The 23,640-nt window shown below is 37.4% G+C and overlaps 2 protein-coding genes across 4 annotated transcripts in view; both read right to left on the bottom strand.

Moving 5' to 3' along the window:
* Positions 1–10,074, bottom strand: part of LOC137978681 (BTB/POZ domain-containing protein 9-like) — a 10,945-nt gene extending 871 nt beyond the window's left edge. The window contains exons 1-7 of the mRNA XM_068825696.1: positions 9,134–10,074; positions 6,376–6,712; positions 5,642–5,754; positions 5,040–5,229; positions 2,945–3,052; positions 1,994–2,072; positions 1–968 (exon numbers count right to left, since the gene is read on the bottom strand). The exon at positions 1–968 is cut by the window's left edge and continues 871 nt beyond it. Coding sequence (XP_068681797.1) covers positions 852–968; positions 1,994–2,072; positions 2,945–3,052; positions 5,040–5,229; positions 5,642–5,754; positions 6,376–6,712; positions 9,134–9,965 — 1,776 coding nt within the window. The 5' untranslated portion in view covers positions 9,966–10,074 and the 3' untranslated portion in view covers positions 1–851. The remainder of the gene's footprint in view (positions 969–1,993; positions 2,073–2,944; positions 3,053–5,039; positions 5,230–5,641; positions 5,755–6,375; positions 6,713–9,133) is intronic.
* Positions 10,075–13,693: 3,619 nt separating this feature from the next.
* Positions 13,694–23,640, bottom strand: part of LOC137979727 (visual system homeobox 2-like) — a 26,016-nt gene continuing 16,069 nt past the window's right edge. The window contains exons 2-3 of one of the 3 annotated variants that reach the window (XM_068827059.1): positions 23,063–23,286; positions 13,694–14,181 (exon numbers count right to left, since the gene is read on the bottom strand). In XM_068827059.1, coding sequence (XP_068683160.1) covers positions 13,780–14,181; positions 23,063–23,286 — 626 coding nt within the window. In that variant the 3' untranslated portion in view covers positions 13,694–13,779. Of the gene's footprint in view, positions 14,182–23,062; positions 23,287–23,640 lie in introns of those variants that run through there. The other 2 variants (XM_068827056.1, XM_068827057.1) reach the window with 2 other exon arrangements.

Below are 23,640 nucleotides of genomic sequence, written 5' to 3'. Positions count from 1 at the left end.
ATTCACTTCATTGGCATGCCTGCTCAATTTTGTAAAATCAAAAGTAAACCCCTCATTTAAGAATAAAAAGCAGTGATATAAAAGAATGACGTTTCAACGGCTCCATGCCATCATTCTCAAATTCAAGCTGGATTGTTTAATTTATGAAATGCTCTTCATCAAAAACGAAAAACCAACACTTAACACTCAATCTGACTAAATTAAAGCAAAACATTTTATTTCACAGTTCAAGCGCACCATGCGTGGAATTTTATTTTATTTTCTCTTATTAATCGTATTCACTGAAACCTCACACGTACATTTCACCATATTATGAACTCACCTACAGTTTTTTATTTGAATTTGAGAATGATGGCATGGAGCCGTCGAAAAGTCATTCTTTTATATCGCTGCTTTTTACTTATCGAAAACCTTAGTTATTAAAACCCCTCATTCCCTTGAGTTTAGCACATATCCAGATTCCCAGATTATCGCAAATATGAAAATGTGTTACAGAGATTGATTTAGTGTGCTGAATTTAACCGAACTGAAAAGTTTTGTGATCATCTTATGCAAAATCAGGTAGAAATAATCTATTTCCAATGTTTACCCCCTCTACTGTGCCTTTCATCTTTGATAATAATAAGCTGACCTTGAAGTTCAACGGCCTACGAAATGATGTTGCTTTTGACTGGCACCAGTAATGTTTGCAGTGACAGTTAATAGACCCATAAAAACAGAAGTGGATTAAAATCACAGACTTGTCCAGAAATGTGCATAATTTCATGCACAATGATTTGGTGAGCGTTAAATTAGGTTCCATCAAATTCTGGAAGAGGATAAGAGGACTATAAGGTTAGTGGCCTTCACCATCACATAATTGAACTGATTGTTGTCTCTGTTGTGCCACTGTAATCTGAACTGTCACTTCCACAGACACTCGGTTCCTTTATACCCGCCGGACACTCAAAATGGACACAATGGAAAACCTGTGGGAAAAAATTAACACAATAACATGTGTTGCAAGGCTAACATGAGCATGGTAGAGTTAATCAAAGACGTCTTTTATTCTCTGCCTCTAATGTTACCGGTAAATGTCATTGGTATTTAACTTCATTCCTTGTGAGAGATTAATATTATTCAGAACATCTAGTTCTTTCAATATAAAGGATTCTTCTTCTGGAGTGGGAAAAGAGGTAGAAAACGTTCATCCTCATTGATACCTAGATGATTGTAATCATACAAATAATAATTTTTGTTGCATTTAAAGAAATTTAAATGTAGTTTATTAATGCATGTGTGCCGCATGTCCACATACTGGAGTAGAATTTGCTTTTTTTCCTTTGGTTGTGATTACAGTTATTTAGTTCAACTGTCAGTTTTTACTGGGTTTCAGGAAACACAGATTCAAAGATAAATGCTTGGGATCTCGACCATCTGTTAGATCATAACACTGTTCTCCCATCAAATGTTGATTTAACAATAATTATTATCTGCTAATTGATGAGAATGATGATGGCTTCCACCCCATTACAATTTTTTTAATATACAATTGATGAATAATTATACTGCACATTATCGGTCAGCCTTAGTCCTTTCTTTGATTTTAATCTTAGATAACAATAATATAGACCTTATTCATAAATGGAGGTCACATTTATAATTCTTTTGTCCGAGTGCAAACTAGCCTACCAAGCCTCATTTTAGAGCAAGAATTCTTTTCAATCCACTGTATGGTATATTTGCACTTGGACAAAAGAATTATAAATTGACCGCCATTTATGAATAAGGTCTATGAGAGGGGAAAACGATAAATCACAGGGCAGAATGGTGGAAATTGCCCTTTAGTTTCAGCCTAGCTATAATAAAATGTAGAAATTTATTTGAGCATAATTTGTTTACTGCTGAGAACTTGGCCACAATTTGTCAAATCAGTAAAAAAAAAAAAAAATGAAGAAAGACCACTGCTTAATATTCCCAATTGATTTAATTTGTTACACAATAATCAACAAACCTCATTTGCTGTGTTTTCAACTCCAACTATGCGTACAAAGACAACTGGTCTGGGATCAAATGATAAATACTGCCATGACCTAAGGAGAAAAAACAAGAAGATAGCGCCTTAATTAAGGGGCAACATGATGCAATAATCAGTATTAACAACATTTAGATCCACTCAGGGACTCATTCACATGATCCTGGTTGACTGCGCTGGCTCAGTTATTGAGATGGCAATTGGTTTCTGCTCACATGGCAACTTTCAGCCCACTTTCTGACGACCATTCAGGCATGAAATCTAACAAACAAGCCTGGCAAGAATTCCTTGACTTTCTTTGTTTAAGCAACCTCAAATTTCTTTTGACTTTATGTAACTATCTACTGAAACTATTCCAAGCTTCATTATAGACGAAAAGAGAAGTAGGGGTAATGTCCGTTCTCTCACAAAAATGCATTGTATCATTTTCCTCGTGGTAACCAGGCTGAAGTGTTCATATGGCAAAATTTCCAGCCTGCTTACTGAGATTTCAGCAACCAAGCCAGCCAGCCAGCCCGCCCTCTCATATGAACACATCAAATTTTTTACAAAGGATTTAGAGGTGAGGTGAGATTTCAGAAAGCAGGCCAGCCATAGCCTGGAGCTTCGAAACGATTTTCCGCAAACTGGCTGCGCTCTTGCCCCAACTTTCGCGTGACCAGTTTGCGGGAAAATCGTTTCGAAGCTCTTCTGTGGAACAGGAATGCTTGCTATGCAGGCCCTCAAAACTGTTTCCCTTTAAACCTTTTAATCCTGAGATTGAGTTTTACTCTGTCTAATGCCAGACAATAATATTGTACTCGTCAACGGGGGAAGCTTCAGGGACGAATGGACTCAGAAGGACATTTGTTTGGAACAAAGAAAAACTGCCCAAAGATACTGAAGATCACTAAAGCACCAACAATAAATCAGTCTACTACTACTACTGACCTGCAGGCTTCGTTGGTCTTATCCACAACTCTCACCCACGTCTGTTGATCACAAGACACTTCAATATAAAAACTGTATCTCCGCTCATCAAGATCCCAGAGAAGGAGTCTGCAAGGAAAAACAAAAATATGACTATTACCACAGGCAAGATTTTAAGAATTCTTGAATGTGGATAAATTGATAATAATATTATTTTTCTTTCAACATTGCTCCTTTCACTTGATCATCATTGGCATGGATGACATAAAAGATGAAATTACAGTGGCAGAATTTATGGCTCTAGAAATCCCAAATGGATCAACATGCATTTTTTTAAAGTAATGGTAACATCAATTTGTCAACCTTGACTTAGGGGTCCTCACATCACCAAATTAAGCCTTTCATTAACTTGCAAAATCAGATATACAAGTGCCAATACAGTGATTTATTATACCTCTCACTTAGTAGGCACGCTGTGATGGTCAATTTTGCAGGCCATATTCTACAGTACAGCCTGCTGTCTTTCCCACGCACTGGATTGACCTCGTTTTCTCAATCCATGCCGTAAGTTACAGATCCTTCTTTTTTTTTCCCGATGATTTATGGCCCACATGCTTCATGCTTAAGCCATAGATCAACCAGAAAAAACTTACGACCGTCCATAACTTATAGTACGGACCTCAAACTTGGTTAGTAAAAGGTACCTATGTCTTTTTTTTAATTCCTGGTATCTACTCAATTTTGAGTCCCCTTCGCAGCAGTCTTTCGAGATGTTACCTAATGCTCTCCCCCCCCTAACTCACAAAAAAAAAAACTGCTGTGAAGGAGACCACACAATTCTTTATTGCCCTGAATATGGTGAAGTAATGAAGCCCATTCTTGGAAAGGTGATTGGAAGTTATGACATAAAACAATACCAAGGTGAATATGGAAGTTTCAGTTTTCTGCAATTTAAATTCATTTTAGATTCAGCTGGCTCATGTTGTTTAACTGACTGCTTACATCCGAAAGAAAGCACAAAACTGTGTATAAACGGATTTCCTCTGTGCTCCTTTACTAACATTCTAACTTTCTTTTTACCACAATTGCTTGGAATCTGATTGGTTAATTTGCAATTGTTAATAAGAGTCTAGACAACGCTGCTCATGTCAAAAAGTCACTCAATTGTATAGCTAATCAGAAACACTAATTTTGGGAAATACACAAATCAGATTGCAAGGAAGTTATAGACAAGGCTTGCTCTTTTTTGTGGCACTACCCTGGTCAAGTTCTGAAAAAACCTTGACATTGAATATTGTGATAAAAAAACGAATTAAATGTTGTCAAAATGTTGTGGACTCACTTGCTAAGCCTTGTGACCACTGTGATGACGAATATGGTCGTCGATAAGAGTACAGACAACACTGAACCACATTTGATTTGTTAAATTAACACACTTCTTATTTGTCTTATATTCAAGTCCAGATAACTGATGTTGAGTTTTACTTGTCAATGGGGGAAGCTTCTAAGGCTGAATGGGTTAAAGTGGCTCACTACATTTCTGATAGAGAAGTATCTGAAAGGGGACATTAGGGAGCTTAAGCAAGTGCGTTTTTGAGACACGAATGGAAACCGGAAGTGAGCTGTTTTCCTTTTAACTTGTCCACAATTTTATGGCTAAGTATCTTTTCTCCATTGGAGATAATTAGTATAAAAATGTGGGAGATACCACTGTCCTGGCACGCAACAAGTTCTCTTCCGGTTGCCATCCACATCTCTAAAACGCATGTGCTTGGATGTGGATCTGAAGTTGTTAGCTCATTCACTCCTGAACCAACCCCAACCCCCCCTCCCTCCGTTGACAAAGTAAAGTTGTCTGGCATAAGACAGAGTAACGAGTAACTAAAGTAAAATCAGTTGACCAGTAAAATCATCTGGCGTTAGACAGAGTAAAATCTATGAAGTCTCCCTCCTTAGGAGTCAATGGGTTAACTACAATAATTATTATCATTGCTTTTTCTGAGTTAAGTTTTATCACTTTGCACCCATGTGAATCTTTTGTGATTTATACATATTATGCACAGGAGAAATTGTAGTAACCTACCCTGTGTGCACCACATATAATGTGTAAACTTACCTCATTGTGCTGATTATGTAAGGTTGTGGAAGCTGTACGACAATCGCTCCACTGCCCAACTGGTGACAGGTGTAGCCGATGTTCCAGTCATAAATTCTAATTTCTCCATTCAAAAGAGCATTGCGACTGCGGCTCACTCCTTCAATTACACTTGCACCTAGTGAGGGCAGAGCTACATTCTCTGTGGGAACTAGTGTAGAAGATTGGAGTAAATTAAGGTATTCAAAAGAAACAAACAACATATAACTGTTCCCCCCCCCCCCACCCCTCTGGATTTTTCTGGGTCTCCTTCCACCCTCTCCTCCAGGATTTTCAATTCCCTCAGTGGTGGGGGTGTGGATATTTTTTGGAAACACACCTTTTTGCCATTTATTTTAAAACTATTTTTTGTGTAGCTTTATTTTGGCTTTTTATTAATTTTATAAATAGTTTATTGTTTCAGTATGTTAGCTGAATGAACTCTCTTTAAAGCAGTGATTTGAGACGAACGGTTTCTGAAAAAACACATCCCGTGAAATACCTTTTCAGCCTTTGTTTTCTACATTAAAATCTAATCAATTCCAATTTTTAGAATCAAGTGGCAAAAAAATTTCAGAACTTACCAATGACACCATCCTGTCCTAACTCATATGAAATATTTGAGTATGAACATTCAAAGTGTACAAGGTGAAAAACTTTGTTGACTGTGTTGTGTACACCATAAACTCGAATATACCTGTAAATCAAACAAAACAAATGCAGTTCAAAACATGGTTGATTGCTTAAATAAGACCACATCAATCACTTCCTTTTCTCACTTTGCTTCCATGGTCTGGACAACATTAACCGGCCATGTCAGATATGCCCTATTATTTGACTTGATTTGAGTTGGTAGTAGAGTACCCATGCTCAGATCTATAGTCAACCCAGAGACGGGTTTATGAACAGAGTTGGTGTGGTAAATTGACCACTGTTAAGAAATTTGTAAGCTGCCATCTCAATTGTTGGCCCTTTGTCAAAGCAAATTGTGAATTACAGACCTCTGACAAAGGGTTAACGCGCACAGGCCTGTTGTTCGAAGGATGCTTAGTGCTACAATTTGGGTAAGTGGTATCGAAACCTATAAGTTTCCATGGTATTTAACGCTGGTTACCGCTAAACCATGCTTTGAGCAACCCAGGCCAGAGCGTCAGCTTTCGAATTTCATTACGGTGGTCAACTTACCCCATCAACTCAGTTGATAAACCCATTTCTATATTTCACTTCCTTAATGATGCATTTAGAAACTAAACCCCCCTTATCTATAACCAATGTATAGCTATAATAACATGATTCCCAAGAGTAACAAGAGACATACCTCACAACACGAGGTTTAAAATGCAGTGTCTGCCATGACCTACACAAGTACTTTGAGTAATCTAAAACTCTGATCCAGTCTTCATTGTCCATAGAGATCTCAATAAAGTAAGAATAGGATCTTGGGTCTTTATTCCAAAGCAACATCTTGATGGTATTGATGATACTTGGTCGGCCTAATGCAATACATATACCCTTGTCTCCATCGAGAATGAGGTGACGAGTAAACCCACGATCCAGATCAAAATTTGCAGTGTCACCGTCAAGTAAATACTCTGGCATCTCTCCTTCAATCACTTCAGCACCATGTCGTGACGTGGCAACATTTTCATCTGGAACTGTAATGATCATCGAGGATCATTAGCAGAGACATAATAATTATGTAAAAGGACATCATTAAATGCTATGGGGTTCAATTGTTTTCAAAATTCACCAAAATGCACAAACCGGAATGTTCGTCAGGTGTTGTTGCATGTAAATTCTAATGAGAAATGGACAGGAATTAAAAATACTGGATTAAAAACGCCAGAGAAAGATCAAATTTATGTCCTAGTCGGATTTTCATACTATTAGAGAGTCAAAATTATAGGTAAGAGTTTCAGTATTCTCTGTTTTAAATGTTAGTGAGTTAATAAGCGGGTTGACACATGCAAGAAACTTGAAGAAACAGTGCATTTACATGCAAGACATCTTTGTCAAGACTCCACTTTTAATTTATTTTAATTTCTTTCAAATTTTTTTTTTCCAAAATCTAAGTTGCTAAACTCGGGTGCGGATTATCTGCAAGTGCGGCTTATACGCCAGTGTTTACGGTATTTTAACTATGGTTACAGTGTTTGGGTCATTATCAGTCTTTAAATAGCCACCTATTCATGGCATGAAAATGGCTGGCTGCAATACTTTTGCTTAGCTTTCACTTTTTCAATGATTTTTCAAGGTCATTACTGCCTACATACGTAAGTTGCTATGGAAATAAAGCAATGGAGTGATTTTGTTGAGTATGTGCTGGTAATAACTAAAAAATCATATGAAGTTGCCCAAGCATTTCATGATTTATGGTCAAATGATTTATGGTATTTTGAGAACTTTCAAAACATCATGCCCATAAATCACGAAATCTTATACTTACCAGGAGATAACCTTTGGCTTGATAAACTATGCCCTAGCCTAACACTAACTGCATTGTTATTAACAGGTAGTTTACAATGTAAGTGATTAAGTTATAGAGGATACTGCATGGCCGTGCGGAGATACGAAATTTTCTTCGAGTGTTGAAGAATATTTCACAAGTGAGCGCAGCAAATGAGTGAAATATTTTTCAACACAAGAAGAGAAATTTCGTATCTCTAAGCGGCCATGTAATATTCTGTTTATTATATAAACACCAATAAAATACTAAATCATTTCACAAAATGCATCGAAATGCGCGATTTTTATATGTAACCATAGCAACAGTGATCTTTTCATGTGTGAAGATAACATGTTATTTTCACTTGGAAGATATCATGTTTTTGCGCGAAAGCTTACTTGGTATTTCATTGGTGTTTATATAATAAAAATGGATACTTCATGGATTCTGAATATGAATAATACATGCATGTAATCAGGTGCGTGTCCAGTTCTTTATTCTGCCAGCCACTGACAGCAGGCATTCAACAAGTTAGGTGGCTCAAACGGTCAAACCACCATTATTATTGCCGAACAAGGTGCAGTAATTAGTGTGATGTAATAAGTCACTGTGGCAACAGTTATTTATTTAATCAAAAACGTACTCAGTGACCCTCACTTTTTATTAATAATTATTATTGAAAGTGATCAGCAGGCCAAGATGAACTTTCTGAAAAATGAAAAACATTCTGTGGAGCCGCCTTTAAAAAAATCACAGATTTAAGGTGGCTCTGAACCTGCTTCACATAATATTTTGAGCTTTTCAGAAAGTTTCATCTTGGTCTTCTGATCTCTTTCCAGCAATAAAAAATGGGGGTTACCAAGTTTGTTTCTTAGATATAAGCAACTTAAGCCGAAAAATACCTTATTTTTGCTAGACTTTCTCAATGCCAAGGTAACTTATTACATCACAGTAATGATTGCATCTTGTTTGGAACTAGCTTTGCTAAATTGGATACCCCTGGATAAATAATGAATTAAATAAATAAAAAAGCAATGTTATGGTACCATACTGGAAACACCATTATTACAGTGTCTTGATGTTTCATATGGTAATATAACGTTCTTGCGTGATACATTGTCGTAGCATCAATCGTTCTAAAGAGAGTGTCTTTTCAAAGTGTTAAAACTGGTTTGAGCCACCTTAGTTAACCCTTTGACTCACAAACCAGCCTGTCTATCTAATGCCAGACGATTTTTCTTATCAATGGGGAACCCCCAGGAGTGGTAGCCAAAGCTCCTGAATATTCCAGGCATTTAAGGCTTAATTTTTCTGGTCCGAGGTCATGTAAAGATTTATAGCTAGGTGAAGCAGGGTCATTCCACCCTACCTCTACTAACTGAAACATTTTGTACATTAATTTAAAAAAAGAGCTGTAAAGATCAGGCTTGCGAAAACCAATTAAAAAATCTTATTGATGTTCATATTCAAGAAAGTGATAAATGTGGAATACAAAGCCACTTGGGTCCACCCTATTCAAATAATTTTTCTCGCACGGGAGGTATTAAATTAAGAGCAGGTGTGTATTGTACAAAAAGCCGGTCGTTAAATGAGCTTGAGCAGTACTTTCGCTTTTGGAGAACATACTCACCCAAATGACCTCTAAAGTTCATTTCATTGACTCGACTTTCTGTTTTCATTCGAATGGCATCCAATATTGCATCTGCAGAGAAGAGGTGCGATGGGCGGACAATATTAAACAAATCGTGAAAGCTTATAAGTGGAAGACGAACTTTATCCAAGATGTCCTTCAAGTCTATATCGATTATTTCTTCCGCCGTTTCAACCCATTCTCTTACGGCTCTAAAAATTTGATTTTCAGGCGCGCAAAATGAGTCTCTCTTAATTATTTCGACCAGAGATGATTTAGTGAGGCAAGAAAATCCGTCCGTTGACAAGACCTCTACAGCGTTCCTGTCCATAAAACTCAAACAATTCGTGCACAGATCTCGCATTTGGTACAAAACCGCAGCGTCAAAAATAACACACACATTCCTGATACTCAAAACAGCTTTAAGATAACCTTGAAGCGCACTTTCTAGCGCCAAAAATCCGTACTTGTGCGCTAAACTCAAAAGTTCCAGGATGGTATCTTCCTTGTAATCCCCAAGGAAAATTTTTCCAGTATATACATACTTTAGCAAGGCTTCGAATGCTGGAGCTGTTGTATCTTTCACTTCGATCTCAGTTTCTGGATTGGTTTCTCTCATTCCACCATACAGTAAAGCCCTGAAGTACTCGCTCCGAGCAGCTAAAAGTACTCGATGAGCGTAAAATTTTGAACCTTCAACCACAAACTTGACGTCCGTGAATTCTTGACAGCGATAAAGGGCGCCTGTTTGGGACGATAGTAGCTCAACATGATCGATCTCCCCAGCTGCAATATGCCCGTTACCCAGACGAATATCAGAGCTATCACCCATAGGAATGACCTCACAAAACGTCGAGTAAGGATTTAAAAACTGAGGACAATTTGACAAGCAAACTACGTGTACCTTAATATACTATCATTTTACGTCAGCTTGGTAACCACTTTGTGCGTGTATTCCAGGCTGGGACATGCACCACAAAAAAGGCCTGGGTCCAGGAAAATAAAAAAAGCGATACAAAATAGTCAGTCCTTGACTGCCTTGACTGCATGTGGCTTCAGTTAAAGAAATTATAGAAAGCAAGGGAATTGTTGAAATGTTCATCGATGTCCAAAAGTTTTTTGAGTGAGAAATAACTTAAAAGAGGAGTAAGTGAATTCGCAGCAAGAAATGAGACATAAGGGACGGCTGGGAAAAAACCGAACGGGCTTTGAAAAGTTTCCTGTCCGTGGCGACGTGCTTTGTGTTTTTTCAGCCCGCCCTTTCAACAATGTTATATGCGTATCGGGCATTATTAGTTGCGTTCTTATAACAATGTTAGGACGTGTTCTTCTAACAATGCCACATCGTTTAGCCAGGGATTTAACTTAAGTCACTGGCAGCAACAGAAGCCTGATAGACGAGAGGGAAGAAGATTGGAGAAAAATGTTTCTAAGAAAAGAGTCAAATCGACTGAGAAAGATAAATGTAGCACAAGTCGACATTCATCTCCTCAGTTCTTAAAAGATCTTTACAAGCAAGCCATTCACTTCACTGGCAATTCCTGTTTGTAAGACGTGCTTCTTCTTTGTAATCATTAAAACTTGAGCCTCCGTGTAAATCTTCGGATTTTGAAAATGTGTTTGCTTAACACCTGACTGGCAAAATTGTAAAGATATGACTTTCATCCAAAGGCCGTTTACTTCGAGTGTAAGTTTTGGATTTCACAGTCCGTCATTACTCACGTTCGAAACTGACCGAGTGGACCTCAATGGGTTGGATCCAGGCGAAAATGACGTCAAAGGCTCACTAACTTAAAATTTCAGCCTGCGAATGCAGCTTATTCTTCTTCTTCTTCCAGAAGAATGCATGTACCTTGCGTAGCAAGCGTACCAGTGGGGAAAGCATAAGATTTTCGATGTTTTGGCCCCGCGAACTTCGCCTTGAAGAAGAAGAAGAACAACAAGAAGAAGAAGAAGAAGAAGAAGAAGAAGAAGAAGAACAAGAAGAACAAGAAGAACAAGAACAAGAAGAAGAAGAAGAAGAAGAAGAAGAACAAGAACAAGAAGAAGAAGAAGAAGAACAAGAAAAAGAAGAAGAAGAAGGAGAAAACGCCAGGGTTTTCGTCGAGCCCAATTTTTCGCGCAGCTACCCCACAGATAACGCTTTGTAACGTTATCTTGATTTAAAATCCAGGCTTTTCACTAATGTTGCTGTGGTTAGGGGTTACTTTTGCAAAAGTAAATATTTTGAGCTTAGGGACACTCAATCTCGTCCCCAGAGACTGCTTTTCTTTTGGTCAGCACTAAAAACACGGACTGCACATGGCCACTTCCAGCTTTTGCGCCGTTCGTAGTGAAGGTCCATGTTTGCGACCGTTGACACCCACTGTCGCGACACCATTGTTTCAAATTTCTGAGCGTGCATAGACGAACCGGAAGTCCGTGATTTGTGGACTTCCTGTCTTGGAAGTGACCAGAGTCCGTGTTCTTGGTGCTGACCAAAAGAAAAGCGGACTCTGGGGACGAGATTGAGGAGCACTTGGCCATAACTTGTAATAAGGATTTCAAAATGCGGTTTAAGGTTTTTTGTTAAAAGGGGTAATGCTAAACAGTATCTTCATCATCATCATGATTTTACTATGTAATGCAGGTTACAAATTGGCAGCCAGTAAGGTTGATGTCGACCTGCAAATCACTAAAATAACGAAGCAAAAATCCAGGGGTTTTTTCAACACAGAATCACGTTTTTTATTGTGTTACTTACAAATGAACAATCAATTTAACAAGTAATTTTCTCTTGGTGAGAGATTGCTCTTCTATGTACAAATTTACAATCGATTACTTTACAAATAGTTACAGTCAAACCAAGTGAAGCGTACCCCTCAAGATTGCATTAATGAACTGATTATTTGAAACTTGAACCCGCTAGTCGTTTCAAGAATGCAATAATGAATTGATTATTCGAATATTGAACTCGCTCGTTCGATCCAAGAATACGGCTAACGGGTTCCGTTTCCGAAAAATCGATTCAGTATTGCATTCTAGAAAAGCAACAGTGAATTAATTTTTCGAAAACGGAAGCCGTTAGCGAATTTAGCCGTATTCTTGGATCGAGCGAGCGAGTTCAATATTCGAATAATCAATTCATTATTGCATTCTTGAAACGACTAGCGGGTTCAAGTTTCAAATAATCACTTCATTAATGCAATCTTAAGGGGTACGCTTCACTTGGTTTGACTGTAATCGTTCACGTTTGAACAGTTCAAATGAATAATAACCAATGCCACTAAAGTAAGCAAAATTTGTAACCGCTAAATTGCGGACGAACAGCATTTGTACCATTTCACAAATACTTACAGCGCGAGTTCATGGATTGGACCTTTCGATAAGCGAGGGCGACGTCCGCAACGAAAACCTCCTTTCGAATTCAACTTTTACATTTTCAAACTTTTCTGTAATTGTCCTGATTCTTTTAACAAGACCTACGAGTTACCCGAACTATCCAAGAACCGACGGAAGTCAGTGGGAGAAGAAGTGCTCAAGCAAGGAAAGAAACTGATTTAAGGCCGAAGATAAACTCAACTTTTCAACGGAACGGGAGATTTGGTCATTTTGCTTTGCACATGTGCAGATAAACGCAAGTGCAACATTATTGTTCAATTGCGTTACAATTGGAATTGCTACCGCAGATCGGAAGACTCAAACAGACAATCAATGAGGCACGAAGAAAAAACAATGAAGGAGAAAGACTATTGAGATTACGCACCCGCCTTTTTTGAGACGCGTACGGCAACCGGAAATAAGCATTTTTTTTTTCCTTTTAACTTGTCTTCACACAACCAAATATATATTTCTAAGTATCTTCTCTCCATTAGAGATTATTAGTTTAAAAATCTTGGAGACACTACTGCCCTGGAATGCGCCTGAAATGTTTACTTCCGGTTGCCGTCCGCGCGTCAAAAACTTTGCGTGCTTAAGATCCCTTAGCTCCGATATTGTCTCAGCTGAGATTTTCGATGTCATGTCATTATTACTATTTTTACTATTGAGTGATAGATACAAGATGTGATCTGCATAGGTATTTCAAATGGAGAGCCGTTTACAATTTCGCTATTCTGGGTCTATCGCTAGATAAAAGAGACTCCGTCAGCCAATCAGGTTGCGGAATCGTCAGTGGGTGCCGTTAATGATGAAATAATCGTACTGAAAAGAAATAGATAACAAAGTGTTTCATCTCATAGCTATTTTAAAGCGCAGCTGTATTGCTTGTCGCATTCTTTACAAAAAGAACTTGTTCTAAGTATTACCTGATGAAAATGATGAAACCGCAAAAAAGCTTTGGCCCTGAATTTCTGTTAGCAAGGTGATAAAGCAGCTATACTTTTTAACATTTATGTTGCGAGATGCGAGTTCAGTTAACGTTGTCCACGGCTCACTAGGATTTAAAAAAAAAACAAAAAAAAAAAACGGAATAATGTGGCTTTGTCCGAGAGAAAACTGATTTCATTGAAGATAACTATGCTAACTTCTAACTGTGTTAACTTCCATGGAAATATTTTCGAGCGGAAGAGCTTTTTCTTGGGAAAAAAAAAAGACTTAGTTGAAGTTGTTCAACAAATTCTTGGACTGAAGTCAATTGTGGTAGGAAAGGATGTCAAGGGTTTTTTTCACAAGGTATTGTCTAATTCGTCTTCCTCGGTTATTGACTCCATATCTGAATGTTCCCTGTCGTTTGAAGAAACTTGTTTATAGGCGTTCATGATTGCTTCATGTTCTTGTTTTACCGCTGCGTTATGTTCTTGAGCCCGCTGTCTCAGGGACGCGATACTGTGTGATCTCAGATCGTCCCCGTTTTCACTGGGATCCTCCACTTTCATTTTTTCGTCAACAATCTTGGCTTTCTTGTGCATGCCCAGTAACCAAGGAGCTGAGCTGGATGTCAAATGAGGGGGAAGCGGTAACGAATGTCGTACCATTGCTCCATACAGACCGTACTCCGCCATGATAGAACTGTGACCCCAACATTTTTCTTTCTTTCGCCACTTTGCTCGGCGGTTTTGAAACCAAACCTTGGATAGGAAAAGAACCTTAAGCTGTGACATAAAATTCCGTAAAGAATATTACAACAAAGAGGCAAAGTGTAATGCTACGAAAATCTATTTGAAAAGCCAGTATCTAGTCATTCAATCCTAGAGTGCACCTGTTGACATGGCCTGAACGAAATGACACAACTTTCATGGTCGTTCCCAGGTCTCTACACCTTAAGGTAGACTTAAGATCAATTCGGTATAAAGGCACGGTTACCCTAGGCGCACACTTTGTCTTTTCCAGATCCCTCCTTCTCCCCACAAGGAATAGAAAACTGGAAACGAGATATTTTATCTATCTACGCTCAACCCATCCCCTACATATGAAATGACGATTATGGGCAATTCCTAATTTTCTCTAAATAGACCATATTCACGATCGCAGCCATGTTGGATTTGCTATTATCATGCAAATTAGCTACACACTTCTGAGGGGGCAAACAACACAAATTCGAGAGGTTATAACGAACATCTTAGCCACACAAAGGATTTGTTTCACGTTCATTGAATGTTTCTCACCTCAGTAATAAAATAGAATGATTACACAAGTTACTTCGACGCTTTTTAGTGAAAAATGAGTAGCTAAAGAAGTAGAAAGTCAAACTGTCAAAGGCAATCCAAAGATATAAAATTATTATAAAAGGTACTTAATTCTAAATACTAAAATGGACTTTTAGCAATGTTATTCCAATATTTCGACTACCCGATTTTCCGCAATTTGCCTTTTTTCCAATGTTTGCCCCCCAGCATAACACATGGCTAATTTGGATGACAATTTGAAAACCAACATGGCGGCTATCGTGAATAAGGCCTATTGACTGTTATCGGCGCTTGATAGGGATTATGGGAAATGACTATCTATTTTTAAAATCTGAACCGCAATGCCTGAACTCGCAGGACTCGAACCTGGGAATATTCGATTAGTAACCCCTCCACTTAAACACTAGACTACCAATATGCCAATTCTTTTTTTCCGAATGCCGCTGTAAACGTGTATTATCACCCGCTAAGAAACAAGTTCAAACAGGAGAAAATGTCGGTTACCAAACCTCAAGAGAAAGCTAACCGTTTTAAAAAAGCACTAGACTAAACCACTATTCAGCAATGATTTTATACTATAGACTAAATACTAATTAGTGTTGGTAAATAGTCGGTACAATTGTCAGCCAGTTGATCTTTTTGGGATAAAAACAGTTCCTTCAAAGTGGGTGCTCCGGGTTCAAAACCTGTCCAAGACCGCCACTAAATTAGGAATTGTCGAAAATCGTCATTTCAAAGGTAAAAGTTGGGGAGTCTGGACAGGACGAGGAGGGAACAACCGACTTCACTTCCGTCTCTCTTCCGCAGTCTTTGTTTTCATGAAGTGAAACACTCAGACTCACTTTGAAAAATAGATCGGATGTGGCCTATTGATAATATTATTTTCTTTTTTTTGGCAAACGAACTCACTTGTTTCAATATGGTCGTTGATCACCTTATAATGGCATAACATGTCAAGTATAAAATCCTGCTTGACCGAAGGCGCGAGAGAAATGGAAAGAGAGTCCATGGGTTTTGAGGTCCCCAATAAAACTGCCAGCTTTGTTAATGTTAGAAAATGAGTTTGTATTCTAACATTCTCTCAGGTCGATTGAAATTTATAACAACTTTATAGCGATTGGTGATAAAGAAAGGCGACCCTAAGGTTATTTTTAATATAACGGATGGGAAAGAATAAAAGGAAAACAATTGTTACGTCAAGAACGGACACAAAAAACAAGACTTCCCGCTTCTTGGCAGAAGAATCAAATCTTCAGACCTTATCAAAAGCCGTGGAACATTTGATCAAAGGTAATCCGACCGTTCGTTGATAACTCCTCAAAGAAATCAAAGGAACTGCTGTAATGAATTTTCAGAGTGGATATATTAACTTCCTTTATCTCAACGCCGGCTTGTTTCAAAGTTACTTTCCTGAAATTTCTATTTCGTTTTATCTTTTAAAATCTCGAACTTGCTTCAGTTTCAATCTTTTTATCTCTGCCGGCCCGTTCCATAACAGGAATTCTACGCGTTATTAAAAAAAAAGCACTGTTTGCTCTGCACTTACACTAATTAATTTCTGCTTTTGACGAGTTAACAGTAGAGGTATCAGGAATCTATTGCCCTTTAAAACGCTCCTTTGTTAGAAAATATTTTCTTCATAAACGGACGTAGAGTAGTTAAATAAGGCTCACAAGCCGAGTTCTTTGAACTTATTCCTCAGCAAAGAAAGAGACAAACGATTAACAATTATCAGACTAGTATTGTATTTCGCGGATGCACAAAGGAACATAAAAGAAGGAACATTAAAAATTGCATCTTTACCGCTTAATTTAGGCTATCGTTCACCACTGTCGTGACCTTTTCTTTAATTTTGATGACAGCGTATGCCCGGCATAAGCATGCAGTTATTATCAAATTGGCCATTTACGCAGAAGACCTCTTTCATTTACCATGAATTACCTTGATTACTATAAGGTAAAGAAAGACTTCTGCCCCTTCGTCAGAAGATCAGAACTACTAATTTACATATAGAGGTCGCCATGCTATGGTCTTAGAAACTCTTATGACTTCTTCATCCCACGTATATAGAATACATTGCCTAAAGTACTTATAGGAAAGTTAGGCACCGCGATATTGTCTAAATTGAAAAAGTTGAATCATTTATTGCTTTCAAAAAGCGACGAGCACCTATGTTTTGGTTAAAGGATCGATGAACATGTGTCGGGATGATCTTGTAACTTTATAATATATTTCATAACCATGCCGTTTTAGAGGAAAGATCGATAATGAACGAAAAAACAAAACAAAAAAAACCACATTTTTTCCCATTTCCCTGACCATTGTATTGTGTACACTTGTATTGAGTGTTCTTTAATATTTATTTTCGAACCATCGTGTTCTATATTGAGTGAACGAGCTCAAAACTAAACCGGCATACGTGTTCTTATCGGCTGCTGTTGTCAATTTCGGATTTCGGCCTGCGAGTTGAGCAGTTTGTTTTTTGTTTTGTAACCATTGAGTTGTGAACAATTCAATTTAATTTTCAAAGGAACATGTTGCCTGCAAGGTACACAATCCAACGATCAATTTGACTTGGGCTGTATCTTGCAAAATAAAAATTCTACACGTGAAACAACTTTCATGTGCGAGAGACTTTGATTCCCCTTTACTTGTTTCACACTGAAAAGTCTGAAAACGCTTTGGCGATTTTTTACATGGCACTGATTTTATTCAACTTAATTATTATATATTCCTGTTAAAATTACGGCCGTTCAAAAATTAAAGCAGTACTTTCCATATTATTGCAAAACACGTTGACATCTACCTTGTTGTTGGAGATACAAAGTGTGCACTTTCTATTATTGTATTATTGCTGACTAGATAAGTTGAGTTGCAGTACTTTCGAATTAAAATTTACAACTACTGTTGGGTATTTTGGAACTCTGATACAAATCTGCAAACTATATCTTATATTGAGTGTTTCGTTGGCACTTCGCGATAGCTATTACTAGTAATTAAGTTCCCTTCCGCTTTGACCGGCGGCATGAAAAGGCCAAACTGTGAAAGGGAAGTTCCTATCCAGAGGATAACATTGTCCTCTATGGGTGCAATAAATTTTTGTTGTCGGTTGTTGTTGTTGGAAGAAAAAACTGGTTATTATAAATAAATTAAAAAAAAAAACACCAAATGTGCTCCTAAGCGATTTTAGCAACGCCATGCACGAAGCTCACCTCTCCCCCCCACCCCACAAAAAAAATTGTTATAAGCGCGCGGTATTTTAAAACCTCTAAGCCATTCTCTGCAAAACACTGACTAACATAAAGGTCTTGACAACAACACGAGGATACAAAATTCAATGTTCCATTCCTCATGTCGACATCAAGAAACAGTTCACTATACTCTACCAAGGACCAAAAATCTAGAATGCTTTGCCACTTTCAATTACATCTCTTTCCAGTTTATCTTCCTTTAAAGGACAGTTTGTTTATTTCATTAATAATTAAATACTACTCAAGACAAAAAGCAAATAACATAAACTCCGAAGCCATCAAAATAGTAGTTTGGATTTTTCATTTCGTTTTCTACGCTCACCTTTTTGCTCTATTGACTTTTTATTCACGTTTCACCAAGGAGACCTCTCAATATAATCCTTACAATTTTTTAGAGGTCTCCACGCCAGTAACTGTATGTTTTGAAGTTTATACTATTTGGTATTGTGGCAAATAAAAATAAAAAACGATAGAAAAATGATCCTACCAAGCCAATTGGTTACTCCCCCAACAATATACGACGACACAAAGAAGATAAATAATCGATGAAGTAGTTATGAACAAGACGCCATTTTTGAAGCGACTTTTTTGGCGTTGCTGTCCTCATTGCAAAGCTGTTATCTTTACGAAGACGAGTTACTCGAACTGAAACAGCATGCAATTATTTTAAAACGATGCATTACTCTCCAGAAAATGCAGTATTTTTATTGGAAACGAACGCTTAATGAACTCATGGTCGAAGCCATTACTCAGTTATTTTTGGGAGAAATTTCATCACGACAGTTTAAAACTAAATGTTAGTCCTTGTTTTTATTCCAAAGGTTCGATTTCTGGAACCAAAAGCCGTGATTTTCGATAGGAGTCGTTTGACGCCCAGTTTCATTCCTGCCCACTCACTTTTGACTTTAATTCCACTTTGTGAGTTAGTTCGAAAGTATGTGTGCCTTTCTACCAAAGGCAAAAAGGTCCTCTATCAGTAGTTATCATGCTTTTACACGAGCAGAAAGATTTGGCAATTACCTATTACCTCCCTAAAACATTTTTAATAATTAGGCTGAATTCGAGCAGAGAAGTCTCAACATGATTTTCCACGATTTGAGCACCTCAAGCTGTTTTTCACAATAGGCGCTTTACGTCCAATGACTTCAAATAACTTTGGCAATGTTATGGTGAAGCTACACTTTTAAGCTTAATTAAGGATTTTTGAGACCGTTCAGTAATTAAACATTAATGAGCCTAACGCAATGGTCAACCACCCTCAACTTGTCAAAATGGGTTATTTTAACAAAAAAGTCGCTTTTACTGTAATTGCAAATCTTACGCAACACGCCCTTTTAGCTCTTCCGTCTTCCTTCAGTGCTGCGATCTTCATTTTTCGGCCCATCGGCGTTAACTTTCCCATTTCTTCATATTGCGTGCCATTCCATATTCATTTTAATGGTGGGAGACAATTGATAAGAAAGTTTTCTGACAAGTTGAGAGTCATGGCTCAGCGGGAAGCATACTGTTCAGTCTTTGTAGAGTTGGAGAGTGGTAAACTTGAAGCTCGGTCATTTCGACTGCTTCGCTCTATGCATGAAGGCGCGTTCAAACATATCAAAAAAAACCTTTTAGTTTCTTTCATTCAAAAAGTCGTAACTTTCTTCAAATTTTAACACAAGAAAATGCTGTCGTCGTCTTTGCTTTCTGATTCCATAATAATTGAAGGGTTTATTTTTCCATTTGAAATGGTTACTCTACATTTTACGTGACTGAGGCCCAATTAAGCTTAAATAAATGTTTTATACTAATTAATAAATGTTATGATTTAAGAAAGCGTATGTTTAGAATACTACTACTACAATAGAGAAATGTAACGCGTGGCATTACGTTCACTTTTAACCTAGTGAATATACATACTCATGATGAAGGAGATCTGGCCAAACCAAAAATGCACAAATTCACGCCCATTTCAACAGCAGTAATTTTTGGCATCGTTAGCGTGTGAAATGGAGACGTAGTTTGACTTGGACAGCGAAAAAGGGCCTCAAATACAACTGATTTTTTCAAATATGTGAAAGTTTGTCAGCACAAATTGGTGGCTATTTAGCCGTCCGACTTGTCTAGCTAAAAAGTGAAGGTTAGCGTCGCTGAAGCACAAAAGACTTCATTTCTGCCATCATGACAAACTTTGCAACACAATAGTTGTTTTAGAAATCTTTTTATAAGTCCGACGATATGAGAGCTGGTTTTTTTTTTCTTTCAGTAAAACTTTTCCTCCTTTTTAGGTCGATCCCTATCTTGTCGGAGGTCAATTCAAACTAGCTGGACGAAAATAAACACAAGTTATGCATATAAACAATAACGACATCTTTTCAATATTTTCTATGAAAAAGTGGCCACCGCCTTTTTTGAAATTAGCTTTTCAGAGCTGTCTGTGAGAAGGCTGACGCTGAGCTGAAACAACTATGAATACTTATGGTAAACTGGGAATCTTTTATAATAAAAGAGCACATTTGCCAACATTTTATGCAATCAAAATCATACTCATTTAGTTTCATTAAAAAAAATCGTGTTTAAACTGTACATTAATTTCTTCTTGACATTGCAATTTCTTTACTGCTTCACGTTGAAAGGTAGCGAGAAGTTGTTTAAAATTTACCCTTCTTGTTAAAAGAAAACGGGTTTAGTTGTATGTTTGGGTAATTTAAGGTAAAGTTCCTGGAGGGCTAAACAATGCGAAACGTTTCGTCAGATTGCATCTTTAATTTATTGATAGAAGCACAAATTCAGGTTCAAGACTACAAAATTGGCTTGTTTTCAAAAGGGTTAGCGGAGAGTTGAAAAAGGCTAATCAATAGCAAACTTGAAGTAACCTTGACTGTATTATTGATTATTAACTCGTTTGAATGGATAGCAAGTAAGACAGCGGCGTACTAAAACGAAGTTTTATTTTCATACGTGGGATCTGAACATAAAAGTTAAATGAGTTATTCTGTTCGGAAGATTTTAGTTTGGATTACCGTGAACTTTAAAACATCGAAGCAGCACTGAGGTACCAACTTAAATTTTAATTAAAGAAAAACTCCAACCTTTATAAAATGGCGACGAAGATTAATTAACGGGTCATCTATATAAACGGAAAAAGAGATTTTTCAATGACCTTGCATACTTAGGAGGTTGCTAGCGATGAAAAGTTATTTCTTAGTTAATCTGCACTCGAAAATACATCCATCCACGATGAAAACAGAATAGAAATATCAATCGCTAGCTTTGCCAACTGATCGCTGGACAGAAAGTTTAAAATTACAGATCCAAACATGGCGACAGCTGAATCAAGCGATTAATAGTCATCGCGTTAAGCCATCTCAGTGGGACAACACAGTTTGAATCTTACAAGAAACGTTAATAACTTGGTTGTTGTCGACGCGAATTAAGCTTGTTTTCGTGAAAAAGGATCTTTCACCTTTTGTAAGTCTGTTTACTTTTCATACGCTGTGAAAGTTCTATTTCCCTTTCCCTTAAAACGAATTGTAACAGCACTAAAAGAAACAAGGTGATTAAAAATAACAAATTACAGCTAACCAACACTCAATATTTTTTTGCTGAGAATGGAGGGGATTTCGAGGCGAAACCTAACTCGGTAATTATTATTGTTTGTCGAGCCACATTGAAATGCAGGGTTTTTCCGGCAACATTTTATCATTCGTTTAAAATAATTAGAAGTACTTGCACCAAGCTGTCCTTGTCATTTTTTCTTTCGATTAATTCTCGATAAATCGATAACCAGAAGAACAAAAATAAATGAAATATTCCATAGAGAATAACCAGAGCGAGTTTTCACAAAAACACAACTATTTTCGATCGAGTTGCAATTTAACCACATTCCGTGCGGTTTTGCTTCACAAGTGGTGAACGCTTAGAAAAATTTTTAAACCTGTTTTGTCAGAGAAATTCTTACAGAAGGCTATTTTTTCAAACTGTGACAGATGCAAAACCCGCCTGTAAATCTCAAAGCTTAAGGAACGTCAACAAAAGAGAGACAAGTTGGTTCGCACCCTTTTCCAAACGTCATTAGCATTGTGTATATTTCCTGTTAGTCCATATTACACCGATTGGCATGTTATCTAGCTGTATTTCCGCAGTCGTATATTTGTACGACGTAGTATATTTACGCAATAATAAAACTTTAAGAGCGCTAAATCAACTTGATGTCTGAGCCGAAAGGGCTGTTAAATTCTCATTTAGAAAGCAATTAGAGATGACCAAATTGCAAAAATCGACGCAAACGAAAAAAAATCCGTCTTGAAAAGTGGATAATAAACTGCAAGTGAAGAACCGTCTTTTAATTAAGTTTTTATTATACCGACCGATGTCCTCCTCTTTTAACGTTGCTTCCGATGCAATTTCTTCTAAATATAAGTTCTTTGAAATGTCTGAAACCAGCATTCAAGCATATTTTCCGATCTTCTACAAAGGCAAATATACAGAGAGATGATTTTGGGGCCAAAGGCGTGCCAATTCTGATGTCCGCGTTTGAAAAGAAAAAAGCAAACTGGGATTCTCGTATTTGTATTTTTTAATTTCCCCCAAGTGTGGACTTAAGATAAGATTCCAGATTAAAAGACTATCTTGACACCAGTTTTGATTTCGATGCTAATCCCGCAAAAAGAGAGAATTATTGAAAAGCGCGCATGTTGTCAGCTCGGAGCCACCTGCTTCGCTCTAAATCTGGTAGGTGTATAATTGCGGTAATTAGAGGGAGTTCATAACTTTAATGAACACTAATGAATGCCAATTGCCACCAATTTTTTTCTCGAGCTTTCACAAATCGTAATCAAAAAAACAAATTCATCTTTCTCACTGAAGTAGATTCGTACGTATCGTAGATTGTGCCGCTGTGTAATAGCAGCAGAGCACGCAGAGTCAGTGAAAAAAAAAATTTTCCTGCCGAGACAGGTGGTTTTCTGATGGAGCTAAAATTGCCTAATTAAAACTCTAAAAGTAAAAGGAGGTTTTAAACTCGATTTCTTTAAAACTGGCAGTGTGCACAAACCAAAGGATGTTAATGAAAGGGGAAAATGTTGATTTACCTGAATTCTGTCCTCTGGTAACTCTATCTTCACTGAGAGAGTTTCCCTAGCGTAAACGTCCGGGTAATGGCTGTCTTTAAAGGCTTTCTCTAATTCTTCCAGTTGGTAATTTGTAAAGATTGTCCGATGTCTCCTTTTTTTGGGAGCATTCTTGCTTGCCGTGTGTTTCAACACGGTTTTTAGGTGAAGGGGTTTCTTGATTTTATCTTCTTCCAACTTGACATCTATAAATGATATTTTTGTGGATTCAGAGTTCGCTTACTTTTCAGTTATTTCTTCGAAAATAACGGATTTTTTACGAGGGACCTAGTGGTGAAATATGACATTTTCGGATAAATATGTACAAAAGACAGCAGTGTTATCAATAATAGAGAATACATGAAATGAATATTTTTTACAGCATACAGTACATCAAGTTAAAAAAAATGAACGCAAATGGCGAAATGAGTTTCTTGAATTTAGAAGATCTTCTTTCTAATCTCGCCGTCAGTCTCACTTCTCGCCTTTCGTTCGAAGGTCATTGAACTGCAATCGATTGTTTGACGAAAAACCTAAAAAGTTTCTTTTTGGGAACGTTA

Source organism: Montipora foliosa, chromosome 12, assembly GCF_036669935.1.
Source record: "Montipora foliosa isolate CH-2021 chromosome 12, ASM3666993v2, whole genome shotgun sequence".
Lineage (NCBI taxonomy): Eukaryota > Metazoa > Cnidaria > Anthozoa > Scleractinia > Acroporidae > Montipora > Montipora foliosa.
Note: the sequence above shows the minus strand (reverse complement) of the source record. Positions and strands in the feature narration are given on the sequence as shown.